Consider the following 19,943-nt stretch of genomic DNA (forward strand, 5'->3'; position numbering starts at 1 on the left):
CTGAAGATGCCACCACTATAATTAATTTAAATAACATACTTACAAATAAATGGATACTAATTATCCAACTGAGCACTGAATTGGAACTGATGATGGGTGTAAAAATCCCACTCTTCCTTAATCAATTCTCTGTGATATGGGAAATTGATTTCTATCTCAATTTTGTGAGCCAATTGCTGTTAGTGAAGCAAAAACTCCATCATTAAAGCAATCAAAAAATTAATTTGTCAACTGGAACCAAAACAAAAATAAGTGCTTACTTGCAGAGGTTACATTAACATAATTATGTCATAATCATCCAATGAGATGCAATATGCCCGCATGTAAGCTCAAACATATTGCATCATGTATGTTGAACAAGTAGTGGTGAGTAAAGTTCTGGCATCATCTTTCACCTGCATATGCATTACTTTTGCCGCAATGTATAAGTTATGCTACTCACAACCTCCGTACACACAAAAAAATAATTAAAAAAGAACTCTAGTGATCAGTGAAATCCGTATAAATCTGCAAAGCAATTGTTTCTATGCCTCAAACAAGTTCCAGATGGTACATACAATTGTGATGCTCAATTGTCATGATGAAACTTAAACAGTATCCTTTAACAGAACTTTTGCTAAAAACCGATTCATGAAGCAACTAGCATTTCTTAGCAGAAAGAGTTCAGCAGCTACAATTTTTTTGCATGCCATTTTATGTACTTTGAGGTGATCATCCGAGATTACAAAAGGAACTATCGAAAATGTAACTCAAATTATAAAATACATTCATGAATTAATGTAAAACAAAGAAAAAAGATTTCAAATATATATGATATAGATAAGATGTGAGGAGAAAACTTGATGAAAGAGATTTCACATACATGATGGATAGAATAGCTAAGATTCAGGGAAAATTTTCTAACATGATTTTTAATTTGTGTCAATACAAATGCCGTACATGACAAGTCCATTAATGTTTGCAATTGTTTCTGTTGGCAGAAATGAGCGAATAAAAGTGGCAGTTCTGCATTTCCCCTAAGAGTTGTTGGATTGCCCTTCAGTATTGTCCAACTCTTCTGGCTCACTTCCAGATTCATCACCTTTTTTCTGACGTAGTTTCAAACGAACAGGTCTACCCATTAATTCCTGTAACATATACATTGCAACAATAAAATAACTCAACCTACTTTCACATAAACACAATGATGTACATCAATGTCGAAGTAGAAACAGATGCACTATAAAAATAAACGGAACTTTGTTGATAGAGGGCAAACTGTGTCCTCGTCAATAGTAAACTAAGCGTGGTAAAACATGTTTTCTTGAGCATTTGGTGTATTTTTCCCATGGAGTAATTAAAAAAATAGAAATATTGTCGGCAAAGATTCAAAGTTTGGAGATTGACTTAAAGAGAAGTTGAGAAATATTTCTATGTAAAATTCAAGTCGATCTCAATCAGGTCTCCTCTTTGCATGCATATTGGGTACCATTATGTAACATTTTAACGCATTGGTTCTTTGAATTGAAACATTTAATACACCAGCCTTTGTTTTGATGATTATCCAAAAATTGTCAAGCTGCCATCTGCAAACTGTAACAAAACCAAGCATGTTCAATAGATGTACAGCTCCATTTCTTTAAAGAACATTATTCTGCTGTATATTTCCACTGCATTGTTTAAACCGTGCCAGACTGCCCTCGTCATAGTCGAAATTTAGTTTAGCTAGGATATTTTACGTTGACATACATTTCTGAACATGCAGCTCTGCTTTCTATTAAGAAATGTGAATGGTTCATTTATTTTATCTATTCATTTAAGGATCCATCAAAACCAAATTCTTTATCAACTAGGACTGTCATAATTTCAGATGCATTACACAATACATGTATCTCTTGATAAAATATGAAAAGGAAAACCTCAGGGTGTGCAACGTTGATACTAATTAACCTGAATGTTAGATACTGAAAAAGGGGTAATTCTCAATCCTAACTTAATCTTCAACCTCGACAATCTCCCCAACAGCATGCCTCTCTGCAGAATAGGAAGATTAATTTTTCTCCATTACATTGTAATTTTCTCATCCACCCAGTTATTTTTGACCCAGTTCATGACCTAATGGCATATTAAGTGAATTTCCATTTTCATGCATATGCACATCTTGCATGAGAACGTTGTAACAAAAAATACTGTTCAAGAAGAGAAAAATACTGTAATAAGATTTTATATTTAACAAGAGATGCTTGTTATATTACTTTTGCCTTGAGAATAATATTCACATATCATCGATGTTGAATCTTGCTAAGAAATCAATCTATGTGAATTCCAATCATAAACATAATTTATTAAGTTAAACATCACATGAATACAATACTTTTATGCCCCCTTATGAAGCATCATGTCCAATATAAACATCTTATTTAGTATATATGCATGCATGCATGCATTTTTGTATACTCAATTACTCAGGATTAATGTCTGCCAGACATATTTTGTTGGAGATAAAAAAATAAGTCACTATAAATTAAATGAGAAAACCCATCATATAGAGTATAAAAGATCTCTATTTTCTCCCAATGTAAGCCCATATACAGCATGTCCAAGAAATGAATATCATGCCTAATTATTTAATAGTTAGATGCCACCATGGAATCCATAGCATATCCTAATATGACCAGAAAAATGTATATAGAGACCGAGACAAACTTAAACATAATTATCACCACCATCATCCTAATGGATTTACTATAGGGAATCACCTAGTTTCCTTTTAACTTACTGAGGAAGAACTAAATTTTCTTCTACATCCTCCCGTCGAACTTTATAAAAAACCGTAAGACTCGTTCTTACCATCCTATGAACAAAGTAAGACATGATTCTGGATTTGAGCTCCTCATCCATCAGTTTGAATTTGTTTTTAGCTTGAACATTGCAACGAAAAAGGAAGCAAATTTTAAGAAAAGGCTGCAAAGAAATGAATTTTTGCTTCCACTTTGCAATTCCTCGAACCTGTAATTTTATTTGCTTACTCTTAATTCTTAAATGTTCAGAACCACATCAATATGTGCTACAGGGTCATTAAAGTTAATCTAAATTTCAAAGGAGTCAAATAAACAAAAAAAAAAAGACTTTCGACTTTGTTGAATTTGAACTAAGGGTGGCAATTGGATCAAGTCAGGTTGGAAATGAGTCAAGTCAATTCGGGTCGGATAAAAAATCATCAATCCAAATCCGATCTGTTTATTAAACAGGTCAAAAATTCAAACTTGAATCTGACCAGTTTATTAAACAGATAATTTGACCCGACCCGTTTAATCCATTTATTAAACATGTCAAATTAGGTTAAATGGGTTAAATAGGTCAGAAACAGATTAAGCAAATCTTAAATAGGTTAAATATGTCTTAAACAGGTTAAACAGATCGGATTAAATGAGTCAGAAATAAGTTAAGCAGGTTTTAAATAGATCTTAAATGGATTAAACGGATTAAATGGGTTAAATGGGTTATCTGACTCAATCCGATCGGAATATTAAACAGGTTAAACGGATCAAATATCTGAAATCCAAATCTGACCCAAATATTAAATAGGTTAAATGGGTTGACCTATTTATGACCCAAACTCGTTTAGTCTAAACCCAAACTTGTTTATGGTGGGTCGAACACGGATCGGATTGATGGGTTAGGTCATATTTTGCCGGCCCTAATATGAACATCACTTGATCTATTTGTATCATATGTTCTAATATGACTCTGAACAAGTGATTAGATTCAATTATTTAGGGCCAAATGATTCAGATAGATCCAGGTTATGGATCATACAATTTCATGAAAAATAATGGCACATTAATTATGCATCAAGAATGCTGTATATCATAAATGCATGCTAGTCCTGTTTGACATATTCAAATGATATATGTTAAAGGATGAGGTTCAAGAACTACATCATCAAACTAATCTTTTTTCACCTCCAATTCAAAGTTTCACATTTCAAAGCTTCAAAATTGAGCCACATAAGCAGAAACCACATAACCACTGTCAGTTTTCTTGAAGGCTAACCAGTCTTCTGGGTTATAGGTCCTGTGGCAGGCCCCTCTTGAGCATGGTTGCCTTGACAATGAAGTCGGCATCATATGACAAATGATTGAATTCACGCTGAGAGTAGGCTATGAAAAGTTTGAGGGATTGAGAATCAACTGTGGAAAGTTATTGAACTTTAGCTGATCATACCATTATCAATAAAACTGAGGCCATATGGTAGGAATAAGATTTGAAGGTAAGATTAAGATCTAAAAAAATATTAGTAGACCTCCACTTCCCATTGATTTATTGAAATTGGCCATATGGATAGTTCTTATTCAATTATTCCATCTATAATATGTATGAGAACTGATAATTTGTTGACCTATTATGGCACATGAACAAATTTCATGAACAATCTGGGTACATAAAACAGTATAGTTGCACTAGTAGGCCCACTGGGATACAGTTTGCAAAAGGGACAACAGGCATACCAACATAAATGGAAAAGATTGATTCTCTAAATGCTGACAATATAATGATGTTTGTAACAATCTATCTAGGCAACATTAAGCAGAAATTAAATATATCAAGAACAGAAATTTCATGTCACCTTCCCATCTAGTTCAGAAATAGCAGCATCTGCTTCCTCCTTTGTGGCAAAAGCAACAAAGCCATATCCAGCAGATCTTCCTGATGGGTTTTCAAAAACCACCCTGGCAGATAGCGGTTTGAACTTTGCAGAGAAGAATTCTTTGAGATTGACAGACCTCGCTTTCCATGAAAGATTCGATACATAGATTTTCTGCTGCATATCTACAGCAGTGGCACCAGGTGGAGGAGGAGGTGAAGGTGGCTTCCTGAAGCTCTTTGCAAATTCAACCCTAATTATCCTTCCCATCAATTCCTGCTTGGTATAAATTTTAGTTACAAACACAAGAAAAGATACTAGAAGATCTGTTTGTATTTGCTGTTTAGGCCAAAAATAATGAATTATTTATCTTCTCAGATATCAAACCACAGTTGTTCCAATAATGCCTGTAAAATCTGAGATCATCTTCTTAAACATAACAACATTTTAAATCATCTAAACAAATTCAAATACTCCATATCAACCCGAACATGCATGACAATTTCTCAACATTATTAAAGCAAAAGCTTAATATGCTGTCTCCATACTCCAGTTCATGATCTAACGTCAGATTGTGGTAATGGTATTCGATTCAAGAAAAAATTAGTTAACAAAGAAACTACTTATCAAAATTAATAGATATGTTATAGCATTCATGAACCACTCATTTATTTTAAAAAATTGAAATTTGCTGCAGATTGATGTGAAATCAAATTTAAAGGATATGAACCTCAAATTTGTATATATTTGTCCAACTCAAATATAGACCCCTGTATCCATGACCAATTCATCAAGGAATGTTTATCGAAGAAGCATTGAACAGTAAGCAGAGAAGGAAATACTTAACTGATAATGATTAGGACCACCTCCAAAAGCATAATTAGTAACATTATGCAAGAGGAGACAGATTTCTTCCCTTCATTAGACTTTTCCTTTTCTTTTGTTGTGGTACAAATGTTACAAACTGTTGGACATTTTCAAATTTATCAATCAACTGACAGTCGAGTTGATCCTCATGTTTGGTCCAGGCACAGGACATTGAATTCTGTGATGTCTTCATATCATGTAGTTGATCTGGACAAGTGACAACATGGTAGAGAGTATCTGTTTTGCTAATGACATATCATGAAACCAAGTTTCGCAGTTGTAGCAGCCATTGACACAATACACAGCTTCGACTCTTGATCTAGCAATTATGAATTGACACAATACTACAATCTGAAGCAGGTGGAACATATACCCAGCCTCCAATGCTGCTGGTTTCTGAGTTTTCCTCCATGGAAAAGTCAATAAAAATCAGTATCTTCCCAAAAGCAGGCACCTTTCATATAAATATGATGCATGATCCATAAAATAGGCAGGGATAAAATGTCAGCATCCAAAATAGGGCAGTGGGTTTAACTGCCTCATTTGCAGGAGTTTATTCCAATATGTTTTACGTTAAATTATTATCGTATTGTAAAGCTTCCCAGGTTTAGGTCGTTGGTAAGAGACAGGCAGAGTTTCACGTCACCTTTTTCATGGAGGAGTTTCACCAAATTTGTTTTTATCCACAACAAAGAAATTTACCTCCCACATTGTGCCATTGCAAATTATAGATGTACAAGAAATCCAGCAAAATGCATTAAAAGACCACAACTGAAATCCATCCAGATCAAATCGAACTATAATTTAACCAAAACCAATCAATGAAAGCAATAAAGAAGCAAGAAATTTTTTTTTTTTTAAAAAAACTAAGATTTAAAAGAAAGATCCAATTTTCCATACATAAGAATCAAGTTTATCGATGGCGGCGAGTGCCTCCTCCTCCGAAGCCATAGTGACGAAGGCAAAGCCTCTGCTCTTCCCATTCTTCTGCTTAATGATCTATAACGAAGCAAGAATCTTAATTTTAAAATGAATAAATAAATAAATAAAAAGTTCAGAGCAACAAAAAATATGGAAAAATATATATATACATAGAGAGAAATAAATAAATGTGGTCGGGGTTACCTCCACGCTTTCGACGGTGCCGCACTGACCGAAGAGCTTCTTGATATCGGCAGCTAAGAAGTTCCAGGGTAAGTTCACCACGTAGAGCTTCTGCCGGTTCTCCTGCCGGCGGCCCTCCTTCTCGTCCCCCTTTTGCTCCTCCTCCACCGCCGCAATATCCTGCACCACCGAGCACCGCCGGAAGCGGAGGCTCTTCTCGGCGACCCGGAGGCGGGAGGGGGAGAACCGGGTGTCGAAGGAAAGGGCAGGGGTATAATGGGAAATCCAGGGTTTTCCTGCACGAGAGAAGAGTTCCAGTTTGGGATTGGGATTGGGGCACACGACGAAGGCCGTTGCTGCCATCCTCGCTCGCTCCGGAGGACGGGGTTTCGATGGCAGCGGAAGCGGCCGGGGGAGGAACATCTGATAGCGTTAGAAAATACCGAACGTGCCCCTCGGTTTGGACTTGGATAAGGCGGTCTCCGTCTCTGGACCATTCGCGGCGGACGCTAACCAGGGCAACGGAGGCAGTTGCACGCAATGGTGGGCTTGATGATATTTGAGGAAGCGGTTTGGTGCCACCACATGCATGGATAGTGAACTGATTAATTACTTGATCAAGGTGGCATAGCCATGAGCAATGTTGACCAGAGAAATCCTCAATATGGATCTGTGGGGAAGCCACATTATTTTTTGAGACGCATAGAGAAGGAAATTTTGAATTTTTTTTAATTTTTTTGATGACAAAAAGGGTGCAACATAACGACATCCTGGTGGTTTGGTCTATCTTCGCTTAACCATGAGTTTTGATGGACTCCAATGTATTAGTATTGATTTGATTACTTATTATGAAAAGAATTAGAAATAAAAAATAATATAGGACTATAAAGTTGCTCGCAAATATTTGTATTAGACATCATCTATTATGGTTAGAATCCAGATCGACCAAACCGCAAACATACATGTGGAAAGACTGGGTGCTTGTGAGTGATCCATAGAAGGGTCATCATAACCATCATGCATGTATGAAGTACCACATGACCTCCCAAAGTATTCGGATTGTATCCTTCGCATGAAAAAATGATTGATCTTCTTGTGATAATCCGGCCCGATGGGCCAAAAGCCCACTAAGCCCATCTAAGAAAAAAAAAGAGGGGGAAGAAGACTCCTGATCGGAGTCTTCTCCTTCTCCGATCCCGATCAGAATCAGAGTCCTAGAGCCATTAAAAGACCCTAGGACGAGACCTATAAGAATCCCTCTCCTCTCCTCTAAGAGAGGATACAACAATCACCAACAATCGCCAGAGTTCTTCTCCGATTTTTCCGATTGAAGCCGCGGCCCCTCGACTCATGCTCGCCGCGATTTCACGTCGGTAGGGGTCATCGAAGGCTGTGGTAAGTCCTTTCTCCTCTTCCTCCCTTCTCTCCCTTCTTTCCCGTGCTGGTGGGCATGACTGCCGGCGACAGGAGTCGTCGAATTTCGTCAGAAAAGGGAAGTCCTGTTCGGCCTCTCCCTTTTCCTGGTTTTTAAGGTGCCGACGGTCACGCCAACCGCCGGCTCTGGCCTCTCCGAACTCGGAAGGGTCGCCCTTTGCCGCCGGCCACCGTCGGGTAAGGTACGGTCGTGAATGGTCGGTCAAAGGCACGGGGACCTTTAGGTCCCCTGTTTCGGCCAAGGAAGACCACGAAAAAAAGAAAAGGAAAAAGAAAAGAAAAGAAAAGAAAAAAAATATATAATAATAATAATAATAATAATAATAATAATAAATAATACACATGAGAGAAAGTTTCTCTCATCCCTCTCTAAAATCTTTCGCTCTCTAGAATTAGACTTTCTCTAAAAATTTTCTCTCTCTAAGAAGCCCTATGGATCCCCTATTAGGCCATCTTCTCCACTTCTAGGGACCTATGACCTTAAATCGGTTTAGAACCGAAGGAAAAGATTTATTGGACTGATCATCAAATCGGTCATCTCCTTATATTATGTAATTTTATTAAATATATGAAATAAAATTTATTGATAATTTAATATTTTAAATAGGATTGTCCGATTCTTTTAAAGAAGATTAAAAGGTCCAGAACGATCGAGGTAAGTAGATCTTATGCTCCTTGTTGATGCAAAAATCCGTCGGCGTCGGAGAAGCTGGAGTCGAGGGAGCCGCGGTCGCCACCGGGACCTGCAAAGAAAGTCTAAACCGGAGTTGGGGGTGCTCCGGCAAGACCCTCCGACGCTCAAGTCAGTTCTCTGCCTCAACAAGAATGGAGTGCTCGAACGAAAATTTTAGCAGAGTTTTTAGATAGAGATTAGAGCTCAGAGAATAACATATCTGGGGGTCTCCTTTTTATAGGCGAAGGGCGTAACAGATTGACAGCGACGTCCGTAACCGTCTGGTGGTGGGCCATGAGGAGTTTGTTACGGAGAGTAGTGGAGTGGAGTCGTGGCCATCGCCGTGGCCTGCCACGTGGAACCCATTATGGAGAGTGGAGTGATGTCCGTTGTCGTGACTTGCCAAAGCATGATGGAGACGCATGGGATCCGTTATAGGAAGTGGAGCAGAGTCGCGGTCATTACTGTGGCCTGCCAGGGAGTCCAGGCCTGTCGGCCGAAGCTTGGTTGGGGTGTCTGGTGGAGAGGGGTAGCTCTCCGTCTGAGAGGAGCTCGGATGTTGCTGGCGAGCTTTCTATCGTTGGGTGCCTTGGGCGCTAGCACTGCAGGAGAAGGTCATCTGTTGTAGAAGCTCGGTCAGGGGCTTTCTGTGGACGAAGTTCAGTTTCACGCAGAATCTGGCAGAAGGTCGACCTACAGTGGATGTCAGATGGCGCTGGAGAGGATCACCCGCTGGGGGGGTTCGGCTGCTGGAGCCCGTGCGTCGTAGGAGTTTGTCCGGAATCTGTCCGCTACAGAAGTTTGGTCGGAGTCTGGTTCCCGTAGAAGTCCGGATGGGGATCATTTGTTGGGGAAGCTCGACCGAAGCCTGCCTGCAATAGAAGTCCGGAAGGAATTCGTTCACAAGAGAAGCTCGGATGGATGCTTACAGTAGAAATCCGACGCGGACCACTCGTAATAGAAATTTGAAGTAGACCGCTTGTAGTAGTAGCTCGGAGTAGATCGCTTGTAGCAGAAGCTCAGAGTAGATCGCTTGTGGTGGGGGGCTCGGAGTCCGGCCCTTGTAAGAATTCGGATGAGGTCTACCTGCAATGGGAGCTCAGGGCTGAAGTCCGGCTCCCGTAGGAGCTCGGACGAAGTCTGCATGCAGTAGGAGTTCGGGGAAGAAGTCCGACTCCCGTAGGAGCCCGGATGAAATCCAAAAGGCGATCGACCACCATGGAAACTTGGATGGAGCCCATCCGCCGTGGAGATCTGTTGTTGGAAAAGTTCGGCCACTAGCGAACTGACGTAGTTCTGGAAGAAATTCGGATTGGAGTCGATCGAATCCTGTCGGAAAAGATCTGGAAGGGGTCCGGAGAACGGTTGACCCTTGTAGGAGATCGACCGATAGTAGAATCCAGAGAGCACTTGGAGCAGCCTGATGGACAACCGAAAAAGCTTATCGCTGGAGAAGCCCGGGAGATGCGGCAGGAGTTCGTCCGTCGGGGGAACCGGTCGACACTTGTGGAAGAAGCTGTGGGAGTTTATCCATTGGCAGAACTTGAGAATATTATGGAAGCTCGACCGCCGGAGAGGTTCGGAAAGATGTCGCCCAAGGTTGGACGTCGGCAGAGTCCCGAGAGGGCCACTCCTGGTACGAACTTTGACTGAGAGATATTTTATACCCAACACTAGTCCCCCTACTTCCGAGTTCGAGTTTCGAATGAAGAAAGTATAGAGAAATTTTTACAGCCGAAGTTGCCCCCTTGAATTCTACGCGTGACCGCCCTCAGAAATCCTGGCATTTAATATGCGCGTGCCGGAGTCTTTTCAAATCGGAGCGATCCGAAGAGACTTTTCGAAATTTTCGTTGGAGCATTGCTCTAGGTATGGTGCAATAATGACCTTGCCAGCTATCAGCCGTTTTTAGCGGCCTGCTGTGGTGAGTGGGACACGTGGCGAACATAGGTCGGCCTGGGGAGATCCGCGATCATTATAGCGTCGGATCCCAGGGTCTATTTAAACCCGCCCTTCTTCCTCCGAGAGTTTCATTCTGTCTGAAAGTCCTGTTGGTAACCGTCTTCTTTCTTAGAGCTCTGACCTTCCTCGACGTTCGTTTTGGCCCTAGATGTTCTTCGAGTCATCCCTGTCTCTGCATCTCTGCATCCTTCGGAGCAGCTTAGGTTAGTTCCAGAACTTTCGTTCCTTCTCTCATCATTTAGGTGTTCCTTCTTCTTCATTTTTCTTCTGCCGCATTCCACCTGGTTGGTTCCCCACAGACCCTTTGTCTCTTATCTCTCCTGATTTTTCTTGGATTTTTAGGGTTTTTACTCGAAATATCTTCTGGCATCTCCGCCTCTAGCGATTCTAGGAGTTCGTCTGCCTCAGTCCCTCAGAACCCTCATACTGTAGATGAACCCATATCTAGGGCTGGGTCTCGTTCGATTTTTGCGTCGGACGCCATTCCCTGTTCTCTAACTCCGGACGAACTTCTACTGATAAGGGTTCAGTATGGAGTTCCTCCGGAGTACAATCTGGAGCTTCCTGGTCCCGCCGACCGGGCTAGCACCCCCCACCTGGCCATTTCTGTCTGTACCAGGAGGCCTTCCGTGCTGGGCTCTGGCTCCCACTTCCGTCCTTTGTCGTCGCTCTTTTCCGTTTTCTAGATATTTCTTTAGCTTTAGTCGCACCGAACTCCTTTAGGTTTTTGATAGGGTTCCTCTTCCTTTGCCACGTAGTCAAAATTCAGCCATTTCTTTCTTTGTTTAGGTATTTTTACACCTTTAAGCGCCACCCCTCGGTAAAGGACTGGTGGTACTTCTCCTCCCAGTTTGGCAAGAAGGGGTTGCTGAAAGGTGCTCCCTCTTCTATCCATAACTGGAAGGGAAAGTACATCTACGTCCAATGTCCGACCTTAAAGCTGGGATTGTCCCCTTGGGGCTTCCTGAGGGACTCCGTCCGTCGGGCTCCTAGCCTGGGGGAGGACGACCTTCAGGCCGTTCGAAAATTTTTTGGTTATCCAACTCTTTCCCTTCCCAACCTTCTGAAGGAGCAATTTTTGTTCAACATCGGCTTGAGTCTCCTGGATCCTGCGAGTATTCTATCTTTCCTTTTCTTCTTCTTTTCTTCTTCTCTCCCCCTTCTTTCTTTTTTTTTCTTTTTTTTTTTTAGCCATGCGCCACCTCTTCCTTTTTTCACTCCGTTGCTGATCTCTTTTTCTCTCTTCTTTTTTTTTTTTTTAGGAATGGACACCGAAGCAGCACGGATGCTTGCCAGAGGCCTCAAGGTTCACAAAAGAAAATGCGCTGCGGCCTCCGGATCGGCAAAGAAGGCCAGAATGAAGGAGACGAGCTCGACCATGCCTGCCCAGGCGGCCCTCACTGTCGATGTTCCTTCAGACGCTGAGCCCCCAGTTCCCTGAGCCCCTTCGAGGAGTTCTCCCGTCGAGGTTCCCGCTTCAGGGGCCCGCTCCGAGGAGGTGCCAGGGGTTGAGAGGGGGAGGAGAAAGAAGACGGTGGCTCGCAGGGTCAGCGGCCGCCGAGCTGCCATCGAAGAATCCCACGGCTCCGAGGAAGAGCCGGTGGAGAATCCCTTTAATGACAGAGACCCGATCAAGCGACTGGTCGACGGGTGCGTCCTGTCCGAAGTCATCCAGAGGATCGTTCGCGCTGATCCCGAACAGCGGGTTTGGGACTCTCTGGGGTCCTTTCTCGAGGTAAGCAGATTCACTTTCCTCCTTCCCCTCGCTCCTTCATTCAATTAACTTCTCAGCTTTCATTCTGACCTTCTGGCCGCCCTTGTAGATCGGGCACCAGCTCCTCGCCAACATCGAGGCGATGAACAAGGCGAGGAGGGACGCTATCCAGGCGGAGGAAGGTCGCCAGGCCGAGGCCGTCCGCCTCAAGGAAAAGGCTGCCGAGGTAGCCAACCTCCAAGAGGCACTTGAGAAAGAAAAGCAGGCCTCGGAGGAGATGGTGAGGAAGGCGGAGGCCGAGGTCGCAAATTTGACAGAGCAGATTCCGGTTCTAATCTCGGAGGCCAGGGGTCAAGCGATGGAGGAGTTCAAGGTCTCCGCCGAAATGAGGGATCTGAACGTCAAGTTCGGCCAAGATGCATTCATCAAAGGATTCGAGCTCTACCAAGAGAAGATGGTCAAAAAAAATTTCGAGCTCGACTTCAGCTTCTTGGATGAGGCGTCTGAAGATGAAGCCGGGCCCTCTCCTGCTGCCGCTGCCACCACAGCCCCCCTTTCAGGAACATCGGGTTCCCCAACTCCTGCTTCGGAGGTCTGAGACCTCTGACTTTGTATTTTTCTTTCACTGTGATTTTTTTTTCCTTTTGTCTTTAAGAGACATTCAATCAATAAAATTGGGCTCCTCCTTATGGGGAACTTCTCTTCTCTTTTCTTTTTTCTTTCTGCAATGAGCCGCGCCTTGACGCTTGTGTCTCCTGATGGTAGTGTCCTGCCGAAGCGCTTTTCTTGCCACAGGAAGTTCCGCTGAGGTCCACAATCTGACATCTGAGAAAGAAAATCCATCATTTAACAAAAAGATCGAGGGAGATGGAGGATGAACTTCGCAGGCTGAGGGAGAGCCATTCAGAGGCCACTGCGGAGGCCACCTACTTCTGAAATCTCCACGTGAAAGGGATCATGGATTACAGCCAGAGGAAGGCGAACTTCGAGAAGGAGCTCGAGGAACATAAGAAGCACGCCAGCGACCGATCTTGGGCTCAGGCTTCTAAGATCAGCTCTCTTGGAGCGGAGCTGTCGGCTGCATGGGAGAAGATCGGCCAGCTGGAAGGAAGCTCGTCCTGCTTTCGACTTGAGCCGACCACGATCGAGAATGGTCGAAGAAGTTCTCCGACCTTCAGCAACAGCTCCAGGACACCGAGGTGAACTATAATGCATACCGGGCCGGCTGGTGCAAGCAGGTGGACGACTACAGGAGGAAGCTCAGGATGGCGATCGACGAGGTTGCCCGCCTTCAAAGGCAGTTATCTGACGGCGCCCAGTTCGTCCCTGTTCGGGACTCCGACGAACTCCAATCCCTGAGAGGAACCATAGAAGAGCTATCCGTCGCCCTTGGGGAGGGGAGGACCGAGCTGCAGCAGTTGAAGATCCAGCTGGTATACGAGCAGCAGACGGTCAAGGACGCAGAGGCGGAGTCCGAGGTCCTGAGAAAAAGGCTCCGAGAGGCGGAGAACAAAAGCCAACGGTCTCATCGGATGTATCTGAAGATACTAATGAGAGAGAAAGAATTAGAAGAAGAAGTCGAAAGCTTAAGGCACTCCCTGACGAGGGCCGAAGCCGAAAGTTCGAAGTCGGAAGAAGCCGGGCCCCCTTAGGGCTCTTTTTGCCTTCCATCCTTCTATGTGTCCTTTTTTTTTGTTCTTGTCATTTTTCTTTTTCAGTCTTAAGGGCTTTGTAATGCATACTTAGTTAATGAAATGAAAAGACAATTTTTTATTACCTCTTCTATTCATGTGTTGAGTTGTCGTTTGCCGAACTTCTTTCGATTTTTGCCTTGCTTGATATCGATGTCATTCGAAGGTACCCGATCGTCGTCGCATTGACCTGTCCTTTTTGTTTATGGCCACAGATTTATCCGGGGCCACTCGAGTTTGACGCTTCCTTTCGGAGTTCGAGCTCGGGGGTCTGAACTTCTCGTCACCTTGAGGAAGCCGTCTTATCCTTAGCCTGTGTTGAGAGCCCTCTTGGAGACTGGAGATTTTTGATAAGAATCTCCATCCTCGCTGAGACGAGGTCCCCTGTATCTTTGATGTAATTTATTTTTCATTTGTCGCTGGTGTAGTTCGTCGCTTTCCTTTTTAACTTCCCTCTTTTTTCTTTTTTTTTTCTCGAGTGAGGGTTTTCCCTCTGCTCTTAGTGGGGTCGCGGGAGCGCGGAGGGGCCGTCGAGAAGATTTTCTTTTTCTTATCTGGTCTTGAATGATCGGATCTTAGTTGGTGTCAAGACGAGGTTCTCCTCCTATCCTTAATGTAGTCAATTTCAGCTCAGGTTAGGACGAGGTTCTCCTCCTGTTCCTAACAGGATTGTGGGGACACATATGGGCGTTGCAGGGCCTCTCCCCCCATCCGATCTAAAGGTAATCGGGTCTTCAACTTTGCTCATGTTAGGACGAGATTCTCCTCCTGTCCCTAACAGGGCTGTGGGGGCACATATGGGCGTTGCAGGGCCTTTCCCCCCATCCGGTCTAAAGAGAACCGGGCCTTCGACTTTGCTCATGTTATGGTGAGATTCTGCTCCTGTCCCTAACAGAACTATGGGGGCACATAAGGGCGTTGTAGGGCCTCTCCCTCCATCTGATCTAAAAGTAACCGAGACTTCGACTTTGCTCATGTTAGGGCGAGGTTCACCTCCTGTCCCTAACAGGGCTGTGGGGGCACATAAGGGCGTTGTAGGGCCTCTCCCTCCATCCGGTCTAAAAGTAACCGGGCCTTCGACTTTGCTCATGTTAGGGCGAGGTTCTCCTTCTGTCCCTAACAGGACTGTGGGGGCACATAAGGGCCGTTATATGGGCCTCTCCCCCCATCCGGTCTTAAAATAATCGGACTTTCGACTTTGCTCATGTTAGGACGAGGTTCTCCTCTTGTCCCTAACAGGGCTGTGGAGGCACATAAGGGCCGTTATATGGACCTCTTCCCCCATCCAGTCTTAAAATAATCGGACTTTCGACTTTGCTCATGTTAGGAGAGGCCCATATAACGGTCCTTATGTGCCCCCACAGTCCTGTTAGGGATAGGAGGGTCTTAAAATAATCAGACTTTCAACTTTGCCCATGTTAGGATAAGGTTCTCCTCCTATCCCTAACAGGGCTGTGGGGGCACATAAGGACCGTTATATGGGCCTCTCCCCCCGTCCGATCTTAAAATAACCGAACTTTCAATTTTGCCCATGTTAGGACAAGGTTCTCCTCCTGTTCCTAACATGGCTTTGTTTTTATTGTCTGAAGGGGTTATCCCCTGTCGTTATGGGTCCATGTCAAAAAAGGAAAGATATGCAAATCTGAAAGAAATCTTGATTTAAAGCAAAGTCGTTAGTAATACTTTTACAGGTTTTTCAAATCCCATGGTCGTAGAAGGTCTGCTCCCCATCGAGGTCCTCCAGAGATGGAGTTAATGATCCCAATTGGAGGCCGATCTCTGAGCTGCTCTTCCCTCCTCGGCGGCTCAGGTTGTGGCAGGGCTCTTGGCGATCCTATCTACCCTCAGGCCGGCATCGAATGAATCTATCGAGCCGACCTCGTCTGATGAGCTCCTCGATCTCATCTCGGAGTTGAATACATTCCTCTGTGTCGTGGCCGTGGTCACGATGGTAGAGGCAGAACTTGTTAGGATTGCATTTCTCGGGGTGTGTGCGCATCATTTCTGGCCTTAGGAGCTGCTCCCTAACCTCCATCAGCACCTGGGTTTTTGATGCGTTGAGGGGGGCATAGCTGCGGAATCTTCCTGGGAGAGAGTCCAGCCGAACCCTGCAGTCCGAGCTTCTCTGCCTGCGTGCTTGGAGAGAAGTCTGGACGCGCTTGTGCCCGGGAGGAGTCCGAGAACGTAGCCGAGCTTCACTCGACCCTCTTTCAACTGCGGGCTTGCTGGAGTCGCCCGCCTGTCGCTCTTTCACAGCTTCCTCGTCCTTCAGCTTGAAGGCTTCCTCCGCTCGGGCATATCCTTCGGCCCGAGCCAGCAGATCGGCAAAGTCTCTGGGATACTTCTTTTCTAGAGAGAAGAGGAGGTCATTCTTTTGAAGGCCGCTCTTTAAGGCGGCCATTACAACCGATTGGTCCAGGTTCCGGACCTCTAGGGCGGCGGTGTTGAAGCGGTTGACGTAAGCTCGGATGGATTCTCCCTCATTTTGCTTGATGTTGATGAGGGACTCCGAACCTCGTCGGGGACGTCGGCTGCTGATGAAATGAGCCATGAACTGGTAACTCATCTGGTCAAAGAAGAAAATTGTACCCGACTTCAGTGTCGAGTATCAATTCCTTGCTGCTCCCTTCAAGGTAGACGGAAAAGCTTGACACAAGATGGCGTATGGCGCGCCATGGAGCAGCATTATGGTCTGAAAGGCCTCCAGGTGGTCGACCGGATCTGAGGTCCCGTCGTAACTCTCGAATTGAGGGAGCTTGAAGTTCGGCGGGATTGGTTCTTGCATGATCATTTGAGAGAAAGGAGGGTCAGTGCAGATGTCCTCACCGTAAGCAGTGGGAGCGCGGCGTAGCTCTTCGATCCACCTGTTCATCTCCTGGAATCTCTAATCTAGGAGGTCCTCTCGATTGCGGGCCTCGAGGGTCTACTGGTGGGGTGCAGGCAGGGACTTTTCAGGGGTTGAATCATGATCGGACGGAGGACTCTCCGCCTTCTGTTTTTTTTTTCTAGAAAAGACAGGGCGGCTGGCCCATGTGGCCCGCCCGGTCGTCGGATTCTGAAACTCCGACGATGCTCTTTCTAGTCGCACCGATGCCTGCAGCTGCTGCGGCTGCTACTGCATGGCCTGCACTGCTTCGGTGAGGCCTCTGACCTGTTGAACCAGCAGGTCAAACTACTCCATGCCGACTGTCGTCGCCGGAGGAGGAGGAGCCCGAAAAACTAGAGATGAGGCCGGGGCTTGCGGAGCTCGCTGAGATCTGGCCGCGGAGGCCGTTGACCGCCTGGTGGATGCCCTTCGGGGAGGCATCAGGTGGAGATCAGGCAGGCAACCGGAGGAGGAGATGTTGGAGAAGATGACCGGAGGTGGTCCCGCTGAGCACTCCTTTAAGAATAAGGGTACTGCGAAGACACAGTCCTCCTTCTAGCGCCAATCCTGTTGATGCAAAAATCTATCGGCATCAGAGAAGCTGGAGTCGAGGGAGCCGCAGTCGCCACCGGGACCTGCAAAAGAAGTCTAAACTGGAGTTGGGGGGTGCTCCGGCAAGATCCTCCGATGCTCAAGTCAGTTCTCTGCCTCAACAAGAATGGAGTGCTCGAATGAAAATTTTAGCAGAATTTTTAGATAGAGATTAGAGCTCAGAGAATAACATATCTGGGGGTCCCCTTTTTATAGGCGGAGGGCGTAACAGATTGACAACGACGTCCGTAACCACCTGGTGGTGGGCCGTTCGGGGCCATGAGGAGTTTATTACGGAGAGTAGTGGAGTGGAGTCGTGGCCATCACCGTGGCCTGCCACGTGGAACCCGTTGTGGAGAGTGGAGTGATGTCTGTTGTCGTGACTTGCCAGAGCATGATGGAGCCGCGTGGGATCTATTATAGGAAGTGGAGCAGAGTCGCGGTCATTACTGTGGCCTGCCAGAGAGTTCAGGCCTATCGGCCGAAGCTCAGTTGGGGTATCTAGTGGAGAGGGGTAGCTCTCTGTCTGAGAGGAGCCCGAATGTTGCTGACGAGCTTTCTACCATTGGGTGCCTTGGGCGCTAGCACTGCAGACGAAGGTCATCTGTTGTAGAAGCTCGGTCAGGGGCTTTCTGTGGATGAAGTTCAGTTTCATGCAGAATCTGACAGAAGGTCGACCGGCAGTGGATGTCGGATGGCGCTGGAGAGGTTCACCCACTGGAGGGGTTCGACTGCTAGAGCCCGTGCATCGTAGAAGTTCGTCCGGAATCTGTCCGCTACAGAAGTTCGGTCGGAGTCTGGTTCCCGTAGAAGTTCGGATGGGGATCATTTGTTGGGGAAGCTCGACCGAAGCCTGCCTGCAATAGAAGTTCGGAAGGAATTCGTTCACAAGAGAAGCTCGGATGGAGGCTTACAGTAGAAATCCGACGCGGACCGCACGTAATAGAAATTTGAAGTAGACCGCTTGTAGTAGTAGCTCAGAGTAGATCGCTTGTAGCAGAAGCTCGGAGTAGATCGCTTGTGGTGGGGGGCGCGGAGTCCGGCCCTTGTAAGAATTCGAATGAGGTCTACCTGCAATGGAAGCTCAGGGCTGAAGTCTGGCTCCCGTAGGAGCTCGGACGAAGTCTGCCTGCGGTAGGAGTTCGGAGAAGAAGTCCGACTCCCATAGGAGCTCGGATGAAACCCAGAAGGCGGTCGACCACCGTAGAAACTTGGATGGAGCCCGTCTGTCGTGGAGATCTGCTGTTGGAAAAGTTTGGCCACTAGAGAACTGACGTAGTTCTGGAAGAAATTCGGATTAGAGTCGATCGAATCCTGTCGGAAAAGATCTGGAAGGGGTCCGGAGAACGGTTGACCTTTATAGGAGATCGACCGATAGTAGAATCCAGAGAGCACTTGGAGCAGCCTGATGGACAAACGAAGAAGCTTATCACTGGAGAAGCCCAGGAGATGTGACAGGAGTTCGTCCGTCGGGGGCGACACTTGTGGAAGAAGCTATGGGAGTTTATCCGTCGGCAGAACTTGGGAATATTGCAGAAGCTCGACCGTCGGAGAGGTTCGGAAAGATGTCGCCCAAGGTTGGACATCGACAGAGTCCCGGGAGGGCCACTCCTAGTACGAACTTCAGCTGGGGGGTATTTTATACCCAACACTTCTTATTTATTTTTAAATGATCATATTTTTATGCAAAGAATTGCTATTGATGAAATCATAATTTTTTATAAAATAATGATCGACATATGTGATATGAAAAAGCATATTTTATTATGAGCATTAATTTCATGAATATGTCTTATGAAAATAGCATGATTATGAAGCATGAATTTTATTGTTTTTCCATCTATGTATATGTATGCTTTAAGAAAAAGATATAATGATTTCAAAGGCTCTCAGATGGCTATGAATGAATCCCTTCGGCAAGGTCGAGATCCGGAGCTAGCATCCACACGAAACATGGCCCTGCCAGCAGGTATAAAGTTGGTACATGAATTAAGAACTCTGTCGATTAAGAAACATGGCCCTGTCACGGGTATAATAGTGACCTTAGTATGAACATCTGTGAGCAATATTTTTGAAATATGATACAAATACATAACAGAAATGATTTATGATTCATGATTGTAAAATATACATGATTTATGCATGGATGATGAGCTTATGACTTGTTTTATTATATGCTCTATGAAATATTTATTTTTACAATAATTGTTATTTGCTAAATGATGCATTATCATGAAAAAATTTATGTTTGATCTGATAAGGAAGCGCAAGTTCTACTTACTGGGCTAGTGTAGCTCATAATCCTTTTGTTTTCTTTTTATTTGAACAGAGGAATAAGGTAGGATCGGCAAAAGGAATCCAAACTTGAAAATCTGCATAGCAAGCTTGAAAATTTGGTAGCAGAAGTTTAGTTA

General features: G+C 44.9%; 1 protein-coding gene across 1 annotated transcript; it reads right to left on the reverse strand.

Moving 5' to 3' along the window:
* Positions 1-839: 839 nt before the first annotated feature.
* Positions 840-7,096, reverse strand: LOC105053859 (29 kDa ribonucleoprotein A, chloroplastic). Its single transcript, XM_010935173.3, has 4 exons — positions 6,620-7,096; positions 6,395-6,493; positions 4,610-4,903; positions 840-1,127 (listed from the first exon to the last, which is right to left on the reverse strand). Exons 1-4 carry the CDS (start codon positions 7,019-7,021, stop codon positions 1,017-1,019), a joined length of 906 nt encoding a protein of 301 aa, XP_010933475.1. The 5' UTR covers positions 7,022-7,096; the 3' UTR covers positions 840-1,016.
* Between the last annotated feature and the right edge of the window lie 12,847 nt (positions 7,097-19,943).

This window comes from Elaeis guineensis, chromosome 11 (genome assembly GCF_000442705.2).
Source record: "Elaeis guineensis isolate ETL-2024a chromosome 11, EG11, whole genome shotgun sequence".
NCBI classification, from domain to species: Eukaryota; Viridiplantae; Streptophyta; class Magnoliopsida; order Arecales; family Arecaceae; genus Elaeis; species Elaeis guineensis.